General features: G+C 38.1%; 1 protein-coding gene across 1 annotated transcript in view; it reads left to right on the plus strand.

The window, feature by feature from the left end:
• LOC139700189 (endoplasmic reticulum metallopeptidase 1-like) overlaps positions 1-16,067 on the plus strand; it is a 37,985-nt gene extending 21,918 nt beyond the window's left edge. Inside the window, exons 10-15 of the mRNA XM_071598774.1 lie at positions 32-216; positions 1,755-1,910; positions 2,514-2,722; positions 7,874-7,992; positions 13,193-13,383; positions 13,629-16,067. Coding sequence (XP_071454875.1) covers positions 32-216; positions 1,755-1,910; positions 2,514-2,722; positions 7,874-7,992; positions 13,193-13,383; positions 13,629-13,805 — 1,037 coding nt within the window. The 3' untranslated portion in view covers positions 13,806-16,067. The remainder of the gene's footprint in view (positions 1-31; positions 217-1,754; positions 1,911-2,513; positions 2,723-7,873; positions 7,993-13,192; positions 13,384-13,628) is intronic.
• The last annotated feature ends 2,004 nt before the right edge of the window (positions 16,068-18,071 follow it).

An 18,071-nucleotide genomic window follows, 5' to 3' on the forward strand; every position in this document is an offset into this window, starting at 1 on the left:
AGTTCATAGATTTTTCTCCCTCTCATATCAGATTGGCGCTGGCTCGTGCTGTACCTTGCATTGTTGGTTCCACCATTTGTCATTACGTCGTACCTGGTTGTCGGAGTGCTGTCTCTCTTTGTTCCCATAATGGGGCGCATAGGCTCTGCCACCAATCCTGATGCCATTGTTGCCATCCTTACTGTTGTCCCATATTCCTTGATACTCACTTACATGGTAAGTTGCGAGTACTTAAATATTTATATTATTAAGATAAATATGCTATTTTATCTTTACTATTTTAAACAGAAAAAACTGTAAGCACTTGGAAACATCCAAGCACCAAATTTCGAGATACCTAGTTTAAATAAGGAAAAATATGCTTTTGGGCTTCCACCTGCCTTAGATGATGCATAATTAATCGTGATTTGGAGAATATAGTTGCTTAATGTATTCTAAGAAACTAGTCTTATCTACATACTTAAACAAATTAACAGTTAGTGTGAAGTGCTTTTGGATGTTAACACACCAATCCCATTGAAAATTATATTTGGAAAAAAAATATGATAGCTCTCTTTACTCGTATGGTGCATGGCTAAACAGTGGATGCATATTTAGGACTCAAAGGAAATGTAAGCATGAGTTCTCCATCATTTCCAAGACAACATTCTAGAAAGAGACTAGCTCTTTGGAAGGTGTGTGGTGATGTTAATTAGCAGGTGAAAAAAAGGTATCGTTGTTTTGGTAGTTCATCATGGCAAAACACTGTGCACTGTAGACTCTCGTTAACATGTTTCCACAGTGACCTAGAATTCTGAAGGTAGTGACTAGCAAAAGGTGCAATTAAGTCAGGGTGGACTTTCTATAGCAAGTTGCTGTTGTAACGTGGTTACGTGACATTCATTGTCGTGGTTAATTTTACCTGTTGTAACTTATTACTGTGTGCTCTATAGCCCATTGGTGATAATAAATGGTAAAACCATCCATTTTGTTGATATTATGAAATATGTACATATTATATGTATTTTTATTGATGCATTTCCTTTTCATGCATTTTTGCTTTAAATTGCTTTCTACTTACATTTTTTTTTACCTGTCTTCACCTATACAAAATATAATTCTATGCAATTTTGATCTCTATATTTGAGAAAGAATCATTTTACAAACATTTTTTTGACAAAATGCCTCTGGAATGTCTTCTTATGCATGGACAAATTTTCTTGGTCTTCCATCGATTGTGCAAAAGAGGTAACCAATACATGCTATCCATAGTTATTTACATGCATTGAGACCTTTATGAATGCATGAAGGAATGGAAGCAAGGAGAACATGCACCATCATCAAGGAGCATTCTAACGGCAGTTGACCACCTTGCATGGAGAGCGCTGGGAATTAGTCTTTGATTCATTGTACTTGTATTTAGCGAGGCTGATTATTAAGTTACATTATTGACTGTTTCATATTAATTAAGAATGCATTCTGGTTTTTGAATGAAGCCTTTCAAGGCTTAATTTCAAAATCAGAATGTGTTAAATTTGTTCCAAGTATGTTTATAACTCTTCACCTCATTATGTTGCTTCATTATGTACAGAAATTCAAAATGCCCCCGTAGCCTCTTTTCCTACCAAGTGAATATGCGATGGTTCACTCATCTAAATACAGTCAGGGCTTTGGAGGGCCTGAAACGTAGGGCCATGTTTTTGACCTCATCCAGAATTAGTCTGTTTTCCATCCGTATATGTTGTTTCTGCTTCTGATGTGTGTGTGCAATGCAGACTCCCCTTGTTGTGCTGGTTCGGCGTCCTGCAGTGGTGTTGGGTGTCCTCGGATCAGTATTCACTCTTGGCTTTGCCCTGGTCTGCTTCACTCCTCTTGGGTTCCCGTACACTGGAGATGCAAGGGCACCTGCCCCTCAACGCATCATGATGATCGTAAGAGGTTTTATTTTGCTTCAGTGTTCTTAGTAACTTGGCTATTTTTATACTAACATTCAGTGCCACCAATAGATACTCATGTGGAATTCATTAAAAAAGATTACATCCGATGTGCATAAAATTTTTAACAAATTCTTATGCTTAGTAATAATCTACTGGATCAGGGAAGGTTTTAGATGGACTCTGGGGCTGCACTCAGCCATTGGTAACATGACATAAAAAATTCTGTTGTTGTTATTAAACTTGTGATTGGGTAGGTAGCTACCAGCCTTTCAAGACATACCAACTGCTTAAATAAGTTCGTAATTAAAACAAATATTTCCCCAATTATTCATTTATATTGAATTTATTATATTTTATTACCTCAGAGAAAGTTTTAAGTTTACTTAAAAACAACTTAATTGTAGTGGTATGCAAATTGTCCATCCAGGTCCCTATTTTCATGTGCATTTATGCTAAAAATTATTTTATGTTGAAATACTATGACTGGTATGTCTTTGTAGTTGGTCTTGTTTTTGATTTACCATAACATGTATGCGATGGTTACTTATTTAGCTATCTCTGGCCATTTATGTAATAAAAGTCCTCCCTTGCCCCTAGCATTCGGATCGAACATTCCATGACGTTCAAGGGAACATACGGAGGCATGAGACTGGCTATTGGTTGGTGGACATGGACCATAACAGCCCCAGCATCTTGCAGAAGATGCACCCAAACCTGCTCAAGGGAGCTGTGCCTGTGGAGGATGAATGCCTTAAGGAGCTCTACTGCGGGATGCCTTACTTGATGCCCGTGCTCACCTTCATCTGGTTAGTTAAACGCAAATGTGCAAACCTGTTGTTGGGTTTACCATTGTAAAATTATCTGCTTCACAGTGAAAATTGAAAGGAAGAATTAATTCCATTATTCCCTTAACTAGGTCCCCATTCTTTATACCCCTCTGCTTGTACAATGAAACTCTGATTTGTTTAGACTTGTTCCCCTTCCAGGAAACCTAATTCACTCTACTATATCTACATCTACTTAATACCCAGCAAGCCGCCACAAGGGCATGTGGCAGGGTTGTCAGGACACCACCCATAGTTGAGGAAGAAAAAAAAACACCACTTGCAAAAGCCACAAATTTATACTATCCAAAAACAAAACATGGTATACATTCATGCCAGAACACCTACAACTCACACACATGCAAACACTACCAGCTACTACCAGCTAACATACACATGCACCTACAAATATACCTAATATCATTGCAATGTGTGATTTTGTTCAGACTTGTAAATTCAATATTTTTAATATTTTGAAAGTTCCTCTCGGGTCTTCCACCAGGTTATATCGTCCATCTCGGCCAACGTTTCGATGTCTGACTCGGTCATTGTCTTCAGGGCTTCTGAATGCTGTTTGCCACTTTTTCCCCCGTATATATATATGATTTTCCGCCCAATCAGGTGTTGATTGGTTGGTGGAATGGTGCGTATCAGGGCACCTTCCCATTGGCCGCCCGTCGTTTCTGGTTTCCCCCCATTGCTCTAAAGATTTGTTTCCAGGTGTTGCTCAGGTAAAAGCCCGAGTCCCTGTTAAAATTATGTTTTCGAAAGTGGATCTCGATGGCCTCATTAGTGAGTCGGTCCCAGTATGTGTTGGATCGGCAGATAATTTTGGTCCCCTCCCACATTTTTTTATGGTCCTTGGTAAAGCTATGGTCCGCCACTGCTGATTTCTCTAGTTGCCTATTTTTTTAGAATTTCATATCCAGTGACTAGTTTCTAAGTGGTTGCAGAAGAGTTGTTATAGCATAAATCATCTGATCTTGAAGATCAGCTACACAAGAGATGTAAACAATTATACCACATTAATTATGGCTTCTTACGTATTTCATGAATGCTTTTTTCTGCCTGTTAGTGGTGATGGTAAGGTCAAATACTGGAAGGAAATATCCTCTGTTCCTCATCAGTTCCATTATTGAATTCATCCACTTTACCATCCTCATCAGCTCAGCAAAGACCAGTCACACCAGAAAACCACATGTAACATTCAGGTTCTGACAAACAAAAACTGCATATTTAGTATGCATGCATTAGCAAGTGGAGGTGTGTGATCAGTCTAATAGGGCCTCCTTGCCCTCTCCTCTTCTCCCTTCTCTCAGCATGTGTACCTAGTCAGCTAGTGGAGATGTAACTAAGTCAGACCCAGGAACAATAACTGAACTTGGCCAAAATACATACTTTGAAGTTGTGAGTTGGGGATGGTGAGTGGTATGTTGCTATATGAATGCACTGATGATAATAGAACACCGACAGCCACCACAGAAAGAAACCCAAAAGTTGGTTTTATTGGTGAGGGTAGATACTATATTTCCACATATTAGGCCCTAAATGAAATCCACACATCAATATGACATTATATATGTATACAAATCAGCCAGTGGCTGGTTTGATACGTGAGGGTATAAGGCACATGATACTAAACCTTCTAAAAACTGTCTACAATCCACACTCCACACTGGGCAGTAAAAGGGGGGTACATCATTTCCCTGCATTACTTGAAGTTTCCCAGGAGTATATGGTACTCTCATGGTACCAGATCTTCCTGGCTCATCACATAGTGCAGCTAAGGGTATACAGAGGTATGACCTGGGTTTTAACATGGCCCCAAAAGAATTTCCTAGGTTGAATCCAAGTCCATAGTTCTAATCCACTTCCCACTGAGCTATCATACCTCCAAACTATTTGCTAATCAAGCTGATGATAAAAAATGCAGTTTTAAAGTCCTCTCTAAGGGCTAAGCCCTTCCCTTACCTCTCTTGTATTTCTTATCTTGTCACTACTGGTGACACACAAGTTTCTTCTCTTCAATGAGTTCACATCTTTCCTTCATTTCATCTTAAACTTGAGTGTTCAATTTCCTCTCGGTGCAGCTCATTCTAGTGTTCCTTCTTCATATCCTCATCACTGCTGCCACAAGCCAATCTATCTCCTTTTCAACTGTCCAGCCTTCAAACCCTTACATGGCACAGACCAAACAAGGGACTTAGCAAAAGCCTCCCTTGTCGCAGTTCCCATACACCTGATAGGTAAGATATATCTTTCTTATTCTTGTAATCTTGTTTAGCCAGTGCTATCCTTTTACTTCCTTCAGAATTACACCTGTTGTCCTCGTTGATAATGCCTCCCTAGTAACAGAATTGATTTATATGCTCATTTGTAGGGGGTCTTAGTTAGCATTATATTTACATTGCTTTTAGAGGTATTCTTGCCTATTAGTGGAAGTTTTGTTTTCATGACGTTTATGTTTAATTTTTGCCTTCTGGGTGTGACTGCCAGTGTATCCAACACCCCCATTCATGTCCTTCACTGAATTTGTGACAAGCGTAATATCACTGGTAAATTTTATGCTGTGAATTGGCACTGTTTATTTTTGCTCCTTTTTTTAATTTTCTTTCAAGTTGTCAATTCCTTGCTAAATAAGCACGTTGAAACAATTCTGGTGAAAGGTGGCATTCCTGTTTCACACCTTTTTTTATTTTGCTGATCTTCCACTCCCATTCAAACTTATCAGAGTGCCCAACTTATGAAGTAATAATGCAATTTTTGGGTGTCCCAACAATTGAGATCATTTGAAATGGTTCTTATGAATCTCTCTGGTCTGGCATGGTTATTATTAATGGTCAGTCACATGTCCTTTCAGCCAATTCCTACTTTTGCATACATTCAAACATCAATTTTTAATATTCTTTCCAGTATCGTTCATAATGCCAGGACTGCCTCTCTGACCCCTCTGGGAAATCTGAAACCAAATTAATCCTCAGAATGCAGCAATTTCAGAGTGTAAAAATCATTTGCCTTGACTGGGATTCGAACCCATATCCCTCGATGTCTGGCCGAATGCTTTAGCCAGTTACGCTGCTAAGGCATCTTCTTACCCTGCAAAATTTTGGGGGCTCCAAAGGAACAAGATGTTTTGATGAAATACCGTACATACAATGTCACAGGCATTCGTAGGCGTGTGTGAAGCTCCATATTCCACGAGGTTATAGCCAACTTTAAACACAATGGTGTTTTACCTTTGACAAATTCCAAGAAACTTTGGAGGATACCACAACAGTAACTTTTAACGTAGTCATCTGCTGAGTGTGCATTGCGATGCACCAATTTTAGAGTGTAAAAATAATTTGCCTTGGCCTTTGTCTTTCCAAGTGTAAGAGGATACCTCGGTAGCTTAACTGTCTAAAGCACTCTGCTGGACATGGAGGGGTCTGGTTTTGAATCCTGGTTTCTTGGAAATTAATCTTCCCTTGCATTGGGATCTCTCTTGCTTTTAATTCTTTCTAATGTTCAATAACATTTTTGATAACTGGGGTATAGGATAAAGCATTCTGTACTTAATGCAGTCCATTTTGCATCTGTATCTACCATGTCATTATTCTAAAATTGTTGTATTTTCATATAATTTTAAATGTTTTTTGCTCACATATTCTCAACAAGATTGGAGACTGTGTATTTCAAGTATGAATTGCGGGAAATTTGAAACTTGTTCTTTCACTGAATGTTGTGCTCTTTGAACACCATATAATGGCTGGATCACAATCACTAGAGTCTTCTTGCTGTTCATTGTGCTAGAGTTAATAATAGCAAATATGCCATCAGTAAGATGAGATGCACATCTGCATGGATCTTCCTCAGAAAATATGTAGAAGGTAGTGGTCACCTATGAAGAAGGAACAGTCCTGCCAAAGTCTTGTTTTTTTCCATTAATATCGGCATTTTAATTGACCTCCTTTTTTGTGTAGGTCGGCTGTTTTCTGCTTCAATGTTATCACTTGAGTGTTTTACTTATACTTTCACTGAGGTATGAATAATATATGCTTGACTACATAATCAACATTAGCTATGTTGAACTGATCCAGTTATGAAGGTAAAGCTGCACATTTTGTGGAAACACCATTCACTAAATTGAACTAAAATATGGTACTCCTCTCTGATAGTATTTTGGGGGTTTCAGTATTGCTTTCAGTTTATTTTGATTAATGTCACCTCCAAGGGGAATACTCCAGAGAACACCCTGGAAAGTTTAAGGTGTACATTCCAAAAATCTTAGATGATGCCTTGCTGTTTTCAATTTTTTTGCCTGCCTGTTTTGTCATTTTGTGGCTAATTCCAAAGGTAAAGTGTTGTTTGTGAACCTTTGGAATGAGAAAAAATATTCATGTTCAAATTTTTTATCAAGTGGTACATTTTCGAAGTTACTGAGATTTAAAAAAAATATTTTGTTTTTGAAAAGAGCAACTGCAAATGATTATTTTGTTTGCTGGCAGAAAGATTGAAGTAAGATTGGATGTAAAGGTTTGGGGTGAAGCTTGACGGAAGTTTATTTTAAAATAGTACTGGCTTTATTTTTGGTGAATGTGGCTACCTCATGTGTTTGGTTCTCACTCTGTGTGTGTGTGTCTATGTCATTCTCTTTACGTTATCTCTTTGAGTATATTCCCCCTGCTTGCCCAAAATATTGGTAGAAAACGTAAAGTGGGTTATGTGTATGCGCTTAAAAAACAATAAAAATATTAGCTCCAGAATTAAGTGCATGTGCTCTTAAAGTTCTCTCTTGATGTTAATGGTCAATTTCAGAAATGGGTTGGGGGAATATGTTCAGAGAAATATGCTATATGTGTATGTACTCTGGCTTGAATTTTTGTTGCAGGTGGTTTTTTAAATGTGCCCTCATTGGTTTGCTCTTGCTTATATTTAAACCTATTATTGTAAATACATAAGTATTGTGTATCACTACTTCAGCTAACTATTGCTATTTCTTAAAAGTAAACTTGACATTATTTTTGGCCAGTTATTCAAAGCACTAACTGATATTTGGCTTGCTAATTTCCTCTGTGTCTAATTGAATCGTGTAGAAATTATCAGTATTTACTATTCTGGTAAGTACTCTTTGTTATTTTTTTATTTTCTTAGGAAAACACATTGGATATCAGGGCCAGCCATCAACTTATCAGGCAATGAAACAAAGTTAGAGCTGCTGTCTCGAGAAACTTTAGCAGATGGCAGCATAAGACTTACTTTGAATGCTACAGGTGAGGAAGTTCTTCCAAGGGGATGCTTCTTTTATTTTTGCATGCAGATTTTTGGTGCCATTCTGCAAATTGCCAGATTTCACTAACTTCCAAGTTGCCCCACAAGGAGAGAGTCATTGGTTGGAAATTCCCTCACCTCCATATCTAAATCACTGTTTTTCTTATTCGTGAGTGAGTTAGCTAACCAGGTAGATCATGCGGCCATTCAAGGGCAATTTTCTGAGTTATGTGCTTTCCATTTCTCTCCCTCCCTTTCATCTTCAGTCATAAACTGGACTGACCCGTGTTTTACTTTAATTCAGGCTGGTCACTTATTTGGGGAAATTTGGAAAAAGCTGATAATTGTTCAATTTCTCTTAAACTTCAAGAAAATATTGGGCATATGGCTGACCCCGGTGGCGGCGGGGTAACGTCCTCGTCTGCTGTTCCAAGGGTCGCGGGTTCGATTCCTGCCTGGGTGAGTTACCCTCCATCTAGGGCTTGGGTGTTTGTAAATGTGACCATTGTTATCATTGTTAAAAGTTCGATGTAAAGGCCAAAATGTGCTGTTTTCGGACTAATACTGAATAAATAAATATTTTAAAAAAATTAAGATTTTGATTTGTGAATTGGGAATATGATGTGGCAAATGGGAATTTCTGTTGAGAGGCATGCCTTTTAGTTATGAGATCAATTTTTGTTTGCTGTAGACCGTCATGAGTGGAGAAGTTGGCAGAAACATACAATATTTGGACTGATTTCATTGATACCGCTGTTTCACAAAATGAATGTTGTGATCCAAAAAAAAATTCTCATTTAGATTCTAATTCTGGGGAGGAAAATCTGGGCAAGCAATGTCACATCATGGAGAAAATTAGGAAAATGTCAGGAATGGGAATATGTGACATGAGTGACCACTATGTAATTGCTCACTCCTGTAATTTCTCTTTGAATATGCATGTGTTGTGATTTGTTTTTGTGACATAACTGTGGGAAATTGCTTATGCTTTGCACGAATGCCACTTGCTTTTGTGTTATAATTGTCTTGGTAAGTGCAGAGTTACTCAAGTGAATGCCGGGTCAAAGAAAAATCAAGTGATAGTACTGTTGTCAGAACTGAAAAGCAATCTTGCATTTAAATATTTGAAGTAATATGAGCAGTAGGCATTTCTTCTCTTGGTGAAGAATGTTTCCATTTCATGCCTCAAAAGTTACAAAAGGGTGAATGAAACAAATAAAACAAGCACATTTTTGAAAGCATTAAACTTGGTTTCTCTTTTAGAAGGTGTCTTGATGATATCTTCACCTGCTCCACTGTGGAAATACATATAAATAATGTGTTGAGGGTATAAGTCACTCAGCTATATGACAGCTAGGCCAATAGTTTTTTGAGCATATTTCTCTTCAGGGTTTTGAGTTTATGAGTGTGAAAAGAGGCATTTACTGCTGAAGGTACATTTTATCATCTTAATTTTTAAATGTTAATAATAATAATTTTTATTGAAACAAAATTAAATGAAAGCTTTCATGAGATAGTTGAATGTTGAGGAACTGCATTAATGTGTGCGTCCCTGCAATGAGGGATATGTGTATGTGTATGTATGTCAATGTGGGTCGTGGTAGTCCAGTGGGTAGAGCCTTGGACTACTGACTGGAGGGCCCGGGTTCGATTCCCAGGCAAGCCACTCTAGGCACCTGCAGCTCCACCCAAGCTTTGTGATTATTCGGGTACCAGATCTTCCTGGGAAACCATAACTGACACAGGGAAAGGAACTGGCCTCCCCTACACTGATGTGTGAATTTTCACACGCCGTATAGGGCTTAGTACTGGGTGAACTCTACCATCACCTACCAAACCGACCTTCGGGTTGATTACTGTGTTTATGGTTTTTCTATGTATGTATATCAATGTAGAAGCACTCACGCGAGCAAAGAGGGACTCAGAGAAGGCTGAAAACTTAAACTTTCTGCAATGTGAGTGTCCGTTTATGGGTTCTCTCAGTAAGTCTATTACAAATCATTTACTGAATTTTTCGTTACAAGTGTTTAAAAATCTTCAAAATAGGCTTGTTTTGTGTGGATTCAACGGCCCTAGTAGGACTTCCAGCTCTCGAATGCATTAGGGTAGGCCTCCTTCTGAATGTCCTTTAATGCCATGGTGCAAGTTGCTTTGATCCCATCCGTTGTCCAGAAATGCTTGTCTTTTAGGGGTGTTTTGAGGCGTGGAAACAAAAAAAAGTCTGAGGAAGCCACGTCTGGGCTGGGGAATCGTTGGCACCCCTACGTTGACCAAGTAGTCAGTGATGATTAAGGCTCTGTGGGCCAGTGCATTGTCGTGGTGCCACTTCCAGCTGTCAGCGATGTCCGGCCAAATGAGTTGAACCCTGCATTTCAGTCTCTTTAGTATTTCCACGTAAATTTTGTAGTTCACAGTGGTTCCAGGTTCTACAAACTCGTGATGAACCAGCCCGTGGATGTCAAAAAACATGATGAGCATGATCTTGATCTTTGATTTGCTCATCCTGGCTTTCTTTGGGTAGGGGACGCTGATGTGTGCCACTCTGATGATTGTCTTTTGGTTTCCATATTCAAACTCCCAAGTCTCATCACCTGTAATGACATCCAAAAATTTGGGATCACATTTGCACATGTCGAGGTTTTCTTGGCATGTTTCAATGGGACATGACTTTTGATTGTTTGTGAGCACTTTTGGAACCATTTTTGGGCACACCGTCTGCATACCGATATGGTTCGTAACTATCTGATGAACTTGAGTTTTTAGAATGTTTAACATGTCGGCCATTGAATGAACACTTAATTATCGGTCTGAGTTCAACAGTTCCCTCACTCGCATCACATTGTCAGCCGTGGTGGTCATGGATTTCTGCCAGGCATGGTCCTTGTCGTCGACCTCTTCCCAGCCTTCCAAAAAGGTGTTGTGCCACTGAAACACTTGCCGATCTGACAGGGTATCTTCTTTGTAAGCAGTGTTGATTGTAGAAACAGTTTCTGTAGTGGTCTTGCCAAGTTTCATGCTAAACTTGATTGCAAATCTTTGTTTTAATTAGCGCTGTAGTTTTACTTGCACAAGATCTAAACATAACTCTCACAGACAGGCCCGGTCCCTTCATTCTTTACTTTCCGTGGTAAATGAAGTTACAAATTATCTCCAAATATCCCCTTGTGATTACATCATCAAAGTCTTATGTCAATATGACTTCTGGTTAAACGATAAGCATTGTAGTCTCTGGTCTCCAGGACGAAATTTTTAGTTTCCTGGAATATAATGATTTAAATGATCAAGTGTTTCCAAGCATTGAACATTGTTTTGATTAAATTATGAACAAGTTGCCTTTAGTTTGGCCAAAGGCTGGCATTTTTGTAATTGGGCATTAAAAGCTAATATTTGCAGGTTTTATTCATCCTAATTGTTTTTAGCAAAAGCATGCTTTGTTTTGATATTGGAAAATGACCGACCCAATTATTTTTCCTTCATCTCATCCTAGTAGCCTTTTTAACACTAACGGTAGAACCTCTTGATTCTCCACATAATCTGCTGATTTGATCCCCTCCATTCTTCTCCATGCTCACATTTTGAATGCCTTAATTTTTCTCTTATCCACTGCTTCATAAAAAAATGCGTTCCAAACTTAAGATGTCGTCATTCTCTTTGAAGGCCCCACACCCATCTCGTTCTTAAGCAACCCTTTCATCCTGTCGAATGCCATCTTTGCTATTTCTATTCTTGCCTTAGCCTCCTTGCATTTAAAGTTACATACCACCTAGGCATTTCCTCAGTTTTGGAACCTCTTCTCCTGCTCAATGCCCACTCCAGGTATTTAATCCCTATCCTATTTTCAATTTAAATGTGCATGGTTTTGATGTTTGCTTTCTATGTCCTCATTCTCTCTCACACCTCTTCTTAATCTTTTCTGTCATCATCTTCAGGATTGGATGATCTTCCACAGTTCTCACCATATTGTTGACAAACTTCATAAGTATTATCTTTCTCCCTCTGACATTCACTCCATCTTTTCACCATCTCTCCAGATTCTCTTTTGTTAATCACTTCCAGGTGCATCACCAAAGGTTCTCGTCATGTACAGCACCCCCATGCGTAGCGTACATGGTATTAATTGATATAATGTAAAAGTAAATGAAACAACTTGGCAAATTAATCATAGGTCATTATTCAATCATTATTTTGCCAATGGAGTTGGTCATTCACAGATTAAAACAGCTTCAGATTGACAGGGAAGCTATTTAACAACATCATATCAAAATCCTTGGAGCATAGGTTGTTATAAGTTGTTCCTGCATCTGTTTATACACAAAGTGAATGTCCTCTTTGCAACTGGTGTGAGGGTGGTCACTATTTCAAGGATAGCCTTCAATGTTTAATTTAATATTGAATGTTGTGGTCTCAATGTAAATGCAGGGGAAAGGGAGAGATTCCTGATCTTGAAGTGATAGTATCCAGGGGTGTGTAATTGGTCAAAGGTTAATTATTTGAATGTCTCAACTTGCAAGGGAAACATATTTCTTGAAAATAGGTCAAAGATAGGTTGATAACTGGCATCAAGATCTCAATCCTTTTCTATTAATGTTGGCCCATGACAGTCAGTGCTTTAAATCTTGAGGCCTGAGGGGTTCATGAAAGGCTAAGTTTTGCATTATAAGTGAGTGGATAGGAGTGATATGTATGCATTGGGTGGTCCAGTGATTGGACTTGAGGGCACAACTCTGCACTCATCGAGATGATGCAGAGGTAGAAGGCAGTCCTGTTGGCAGTAGCATCTCATTGCAGAAGACTGTAAATTGTCTCCTCCCTTCAGGGGTTTTATCATTAAAAAATGAGTTGAATGTGCCTGTATCTCAAATTATGCCATGGAAAACAAGGCGTCTTTGTAAAAACAGTACAAATGACCAATGAGTTGATTACTGTAAATATGCCCTTTGAAAATTGCTGTACATAGGATGTAATAGTAAAATAATGTGAAAATCTCATTATACACATTTTTCCTCTAGACATGACGGTGCTTCTCCTTCGTCATTGCCAGCATGGTAATGCTTGGCTATGCACTCCAAAATGTATTTCACTAGAATTCTCCCCAAAATATGCAAGTGAAATTTTACTGTACTTTGCTCAGGTTGGAGTCTTTAAATGCAATGGAGTCCAGTGTGGGAGTAATGATGGCATACCTCCATCTTGTCTCTCTAGGTCCAGATCACATGGGCTTGATGCTGTCTCCCGTGCACGGGGTGGCACTCAAAGGATGGAGGCTGCTGCTGCCCGAGGAGGGTGATGGTGGGCCATTGAGCGGACCAAAGTGGAATGGTCGGGACACGTACTTTGTTTATTATGGCAGGGCCTCTTCTCCTGAGCCATGGATATTCTCGCTAGACCTTTCGGTAAGTGACCCTTTGACCATTGTGCATTCTAGATTCCATGTCACATGGAATTCCATTGCAAAAGACTTGGGTTCCATGATAAATCTTTTTTTGTAAGGTCTCACCTTTAAGAAATGAGATTATATGGAAAATGTAAGGCTAAGGTGGATGAGTGACGTTAAATTAGAGCAAGCAGGGCATTTTAACTCACTGCATTTGTTACAAGTTGCATTACCTGGCAATACTCAATCGTTTTGTTCTTCCAGTTGCTGGATGGGAGACGAGCAGACTTCCATCCGTACTTGATAGACCTGGCCCTTACAGGGCACTTGATGCATGGGCCTTTGAAAATGTCTCCAGAGTTCCGAATGTTTATAAAAAAATTTCCAGACTGGACTGTGGTCACTGCATGGACAGCATCATACAAGTCATGGTATTTTTGAAGAGTTGCTGAAAAGACAATTGACTCGAGCGTTTTAGGATTTAGGTTCTTAGCATGGCAATTTTTTCCAATCTTTGCATATTGGCAAAAAGTGCTTACTAGAAGGTATAAACTTTAATTAGTCGGCAGACTCCTTTAAATTATTGTATTCCATTGAAAATAGGTTGTTTGATAACTAGGGGATTTGTTCTGGAGTCAGATTTTGGTCTAGAGCTATCTAGCCTGGATATCACCTGTTAGCTGAAATAAAGCCAATAGTTTTGTAAAACAAGGTGGACGCAAGTATTTTGAGCAAGCTAGGAGGAATTGCATGGATTAAGGTTTAGTGAAATTTTTAGAGCATATAATAGCCATGTGAAGTCTCCTCTTGATTTGAGCTTTCTGCTGAGGCTGTTTTCTCTCCTTTATTGGGTCAGTATTACATTGTTAATTCCTTTTAAAGATATAGATACTAATATTTTAGGTTAATTTTTAAATTATTGCCATTTTGGTAATTTATTCCTCATGATGTAGAGGTAGTTTATTTTGGGAGTCTTATCAAAGTGCAATTCAAAATTCTGCATTAAAATGCTATTAAAATACTTGTTCTGGCTTGCTGAGCGACAGTTTTTGTCCTCAGAATTTGGATATTTAAAGCCTTAAAATGATTTATAATAATATAGTCCATTTTGAGATATCTTGTTTGTCACTTTATGGACACATGATGCCTGCCTTAGTAGGAATTTTAGGGCATTGGATTTTTTTCTGTGGGCAAGTTTGAAAAACTGTCCAGGAAACACGTATAAATGGCTTTAATTCATCATGTTATGAATAATTCAACATTTTCAGAGCAAGTAAAAAAAAGACTGCTGAAGAGCAAATGTGGTTATGAAATAATCCTGCCAGTTAAGTGTAATGTTTCTTCCACCAACTGCTGTTGGTCCAAATCAGCTCTTTACCTCATTGGGGATTTTGAAAGAAATCATGAAAATGGATGGTTTATGTTTCCCTTTGCAATAGTGGCAGAATGAGAATTGTTGAAGGAACCTTCAAGGAGGGCAATCAGTGCTGTTGGTTGTAATGGAATCAAAGTGGGAGCGGTTTCTCAAATTCTGAAAAAAAGAAGTTATTCTGGTATCTTCTCCTGTCTTTAAGTACCATTTTGACATGATGACACATTAAAATTAAAAAATTCATGTATTATTTTTCTGCCCTTGAAAATTTTCAGGCACAGTTTGAAAAAAGGAAACATTATATCAATGCTTGTTGTATATGAGGTGTGTCCGAAAAGTTTCCAACTTGTGTTTTTTTAAATTTAATTTTTATTGTGAAGGTGCTGTGCCTTATGAGTTTGCTCCAAGAGGCCAGACGATCGACAAATAATATTAGGTTGAAGTTCTGAAAAGATTGCGTGATGCCAAGAAAAGAAAACGACCACGTCTCTAGTTAAGCGGTGACTGACTTCTTTGCCATGATAACGTGCTAGCACATTCCTCGAACACTGTGCAGCAATTTTTGGCAAAACACAAGATTGTACAGCTTCGCCAGCCTCCGTACAAGGCCAACCTAGCTCCCTGCGACTTTTGGATGCTCCCATTATTGAAAATGGCCCTCAATGAGAAGCGGTTCGACGACGTAATGACATTGAGACAAGTGACACCCAAGCTGATGGCCATTCCAAAATCTGCATTTGAAGACTGCTTCAAGATGTGGAAGCACCACTCGGAGCGTGTGGTTCAATCAAATGGGGACTACTTTGAAGGATGCCATGGCCCGGATGACGAAGATTAGTACCAATGCGGAGATATGAAGGCAGGTTGGATAGTTTTCGGACAAACCTCGTATGTTCACATCTCAGAATAGAAATCCCGTCTTCTTTGAGTCGGTTGAAAATGGCGTTTTGATGATGTTTAATGAAGTCATGAAATAAGATGGCTTAATCTGGAACAAAGTTTTCACCCATAATCAGAAAAAAGCATTTAAATGTTAAAATGAAGGTCATGTTTGTAAATTTTATGGTTTTGATTCTCATGGGTCATGTTAATTAATTGCTATTGCCATCTATAAGAATGTCAATGCAATTATCTTCTTAATTTTGCGTCAACATTTAGTGGTTTAATGCTTTGGTAAATTACGAAACTTTCATCCATTTTCTCACCGTAAACAAATTGGAGCCAAGGATTTGAGTCTAAATTTTATACTGAAAAGTGCAATGTACCTTAGTTTAAAAATTATCTCCAAACATATATGGTGCATTCAAATATTGTCATCACATTATATTTTCTTATTTTTTGCAGTTTTTTTAATTGAGTTATGCTTACAAAGTGTAAACCTTGATGAAGTAAAACCTCATAGTGCATAGCAAATCGCTCACTGAATTCTCAGTTCATAAAGCGAGAGGAAAAATGTATATCATGTAGTGTTTTACGTTTTATTACCGGTGATTTTGGTAAAAAGTATTAGCATTAAAACTGAATGATTCCTCTGTGCAAAAATTATGCACAGATTGGGATATGAATCTGGATCCCTCAATTTTTGACCCATGTGAGTTAGCTAGTTAAACTAACAAGGTGTCCAACTGATAGTGTGGCAGGTTCTGGCACTTTGCCAAAAGTTGTGATTGTGGTTTGAATCCTTACCTAGATGAATTTTTTTTATTTACTGTTTTTTATGTTAAATTCTCACATTTATGTTCACATCAATTTGTGACTCTGCTGAAATGGTTGTGTTATTTGTCGCAGGTTTTTGTTGTAATTTGCTTGCATTGGTTTACTTGATTTTGACCTTTAACAGAGATAATGCTTGGTATCAAAAGCAATAGCAGTATAAATTTTACTTGCCTTTTGCTTGAAACACTTGACAACAGACAGGGCGGCCTTAGGGTTCAAAGCTCAGGATCAGGGAGTATGCCTCTGAACTATCTCAGCTCCTCACCTGATCTGAGTGATTTTCTCACATACCGAATCTTTCTGGGAAACCTTAGATGGCACAGGGAATAAGGAACTGGCCCTCACTCTGTTAATATGTGAATCTCACACTTCATTGGGCTTAGTGCTAGGTGAGCTCTTCTCTCACCTCTCTAACCTCCTAGTCAATAATTAGCTACTTTTGGAAATTAGCTGACCAAATAACTGCTGTGGGTGTTGGTAGTTGAATCGAATTAAATTGAGATCAATAATGCGAAATACTCTGTACGACTAGTATCACAGATAAATCAAGCTAGGATAACTTAATATTCATATCTCTGTTGAATGCATCAAGTGTGATAAATTGTGGTATTTGCCATGAAGATGTTTGGAAGGAGGTCCACAGTTTACCTATGAGTAGAGCTTTACCAGTGCTGCTTTCATTCACATTTGCAAAATTGGTAGTATTTGGGCTTTAATTAAACTAGAAAAGTGAGTACCTATCTGATAGATTCTTGACTAAAATACCTTTTTTTTTAATGTTGATCAACTGTTGCTGGTCCAGTTAGGCAGTTGGTCTCATTATAGCTATGCTGAAAATCAAATGCAAATTCAAGGGCAAAATGGACCATGTGTTGATTAATAATGATTATTATTATTAATTTGTTCAAAGACAAGTGTTGCATCAACGTATGTGTAAGGCACATCATCCATATCATACATAGAAGGAACAATTGTAGCGCATACAATAAGAGCAATTTGAAAAGAAACAGTGTAGAGAAATAATATCAGTAATAACGAAATGTAAATGATTCATGCAAGTGATGCATTAGAATATAGCTGTAGTATACAGACAATAAAGGAATAACACAATGTATAGTTTATTATCTAAATACTTGCTGAATAATATTTTTTCTTCATAGAATGTTTTCAAAAATTGGACTTAAAAGTATGAATTGAGTTAATTCCTTTTAAAATCTTCTTAGAATTTATTAAGTCTCAGACCCAATTTTTCAGTACAGAATTTACTAGTAGAAGTGTTTGAATGCAACTGTGGAGTTTACTGCTATTCCTGGTTTTGTGCTTACATAATGGAGAATAAGGTGATAGTGAAATAATTCAAGTTGGTGCATATATTCAGCTAGACAGAAAGAATGTATATGCAAGTAAAGGTAGTTGCAGGTTGATGAATAATGGTTTAAATTTGTGGAAAGCTTCTTTTGCAAATCATTCCTTACATAGTTTTATACTGTTGCAAACTTTCTCTGTATGATTTTAGTTCTAATCCAAGTCAAAACCCTCACTGCAAGTAATAGGGAATCGGCAAACCAAACCTTGTGTACCAAGTATGAGCTTTGAGGACATTTGAGTCCCCTTTTGGG

This window comes from Hetaerina americana, unplaced genomic scaffold (genome assembly GCF_022747635.1).
Source record: "Hetaerina americana unplaced genomic scaffold, ioHetAmer1.1.p SCAF_10, whole genome shotgun sequence".
NCBI lineage: Eukaryota > Metazoa > Arthropoda > Insecta > Odonata > Calopterygidae > Hetaerina > Hetaerina americana.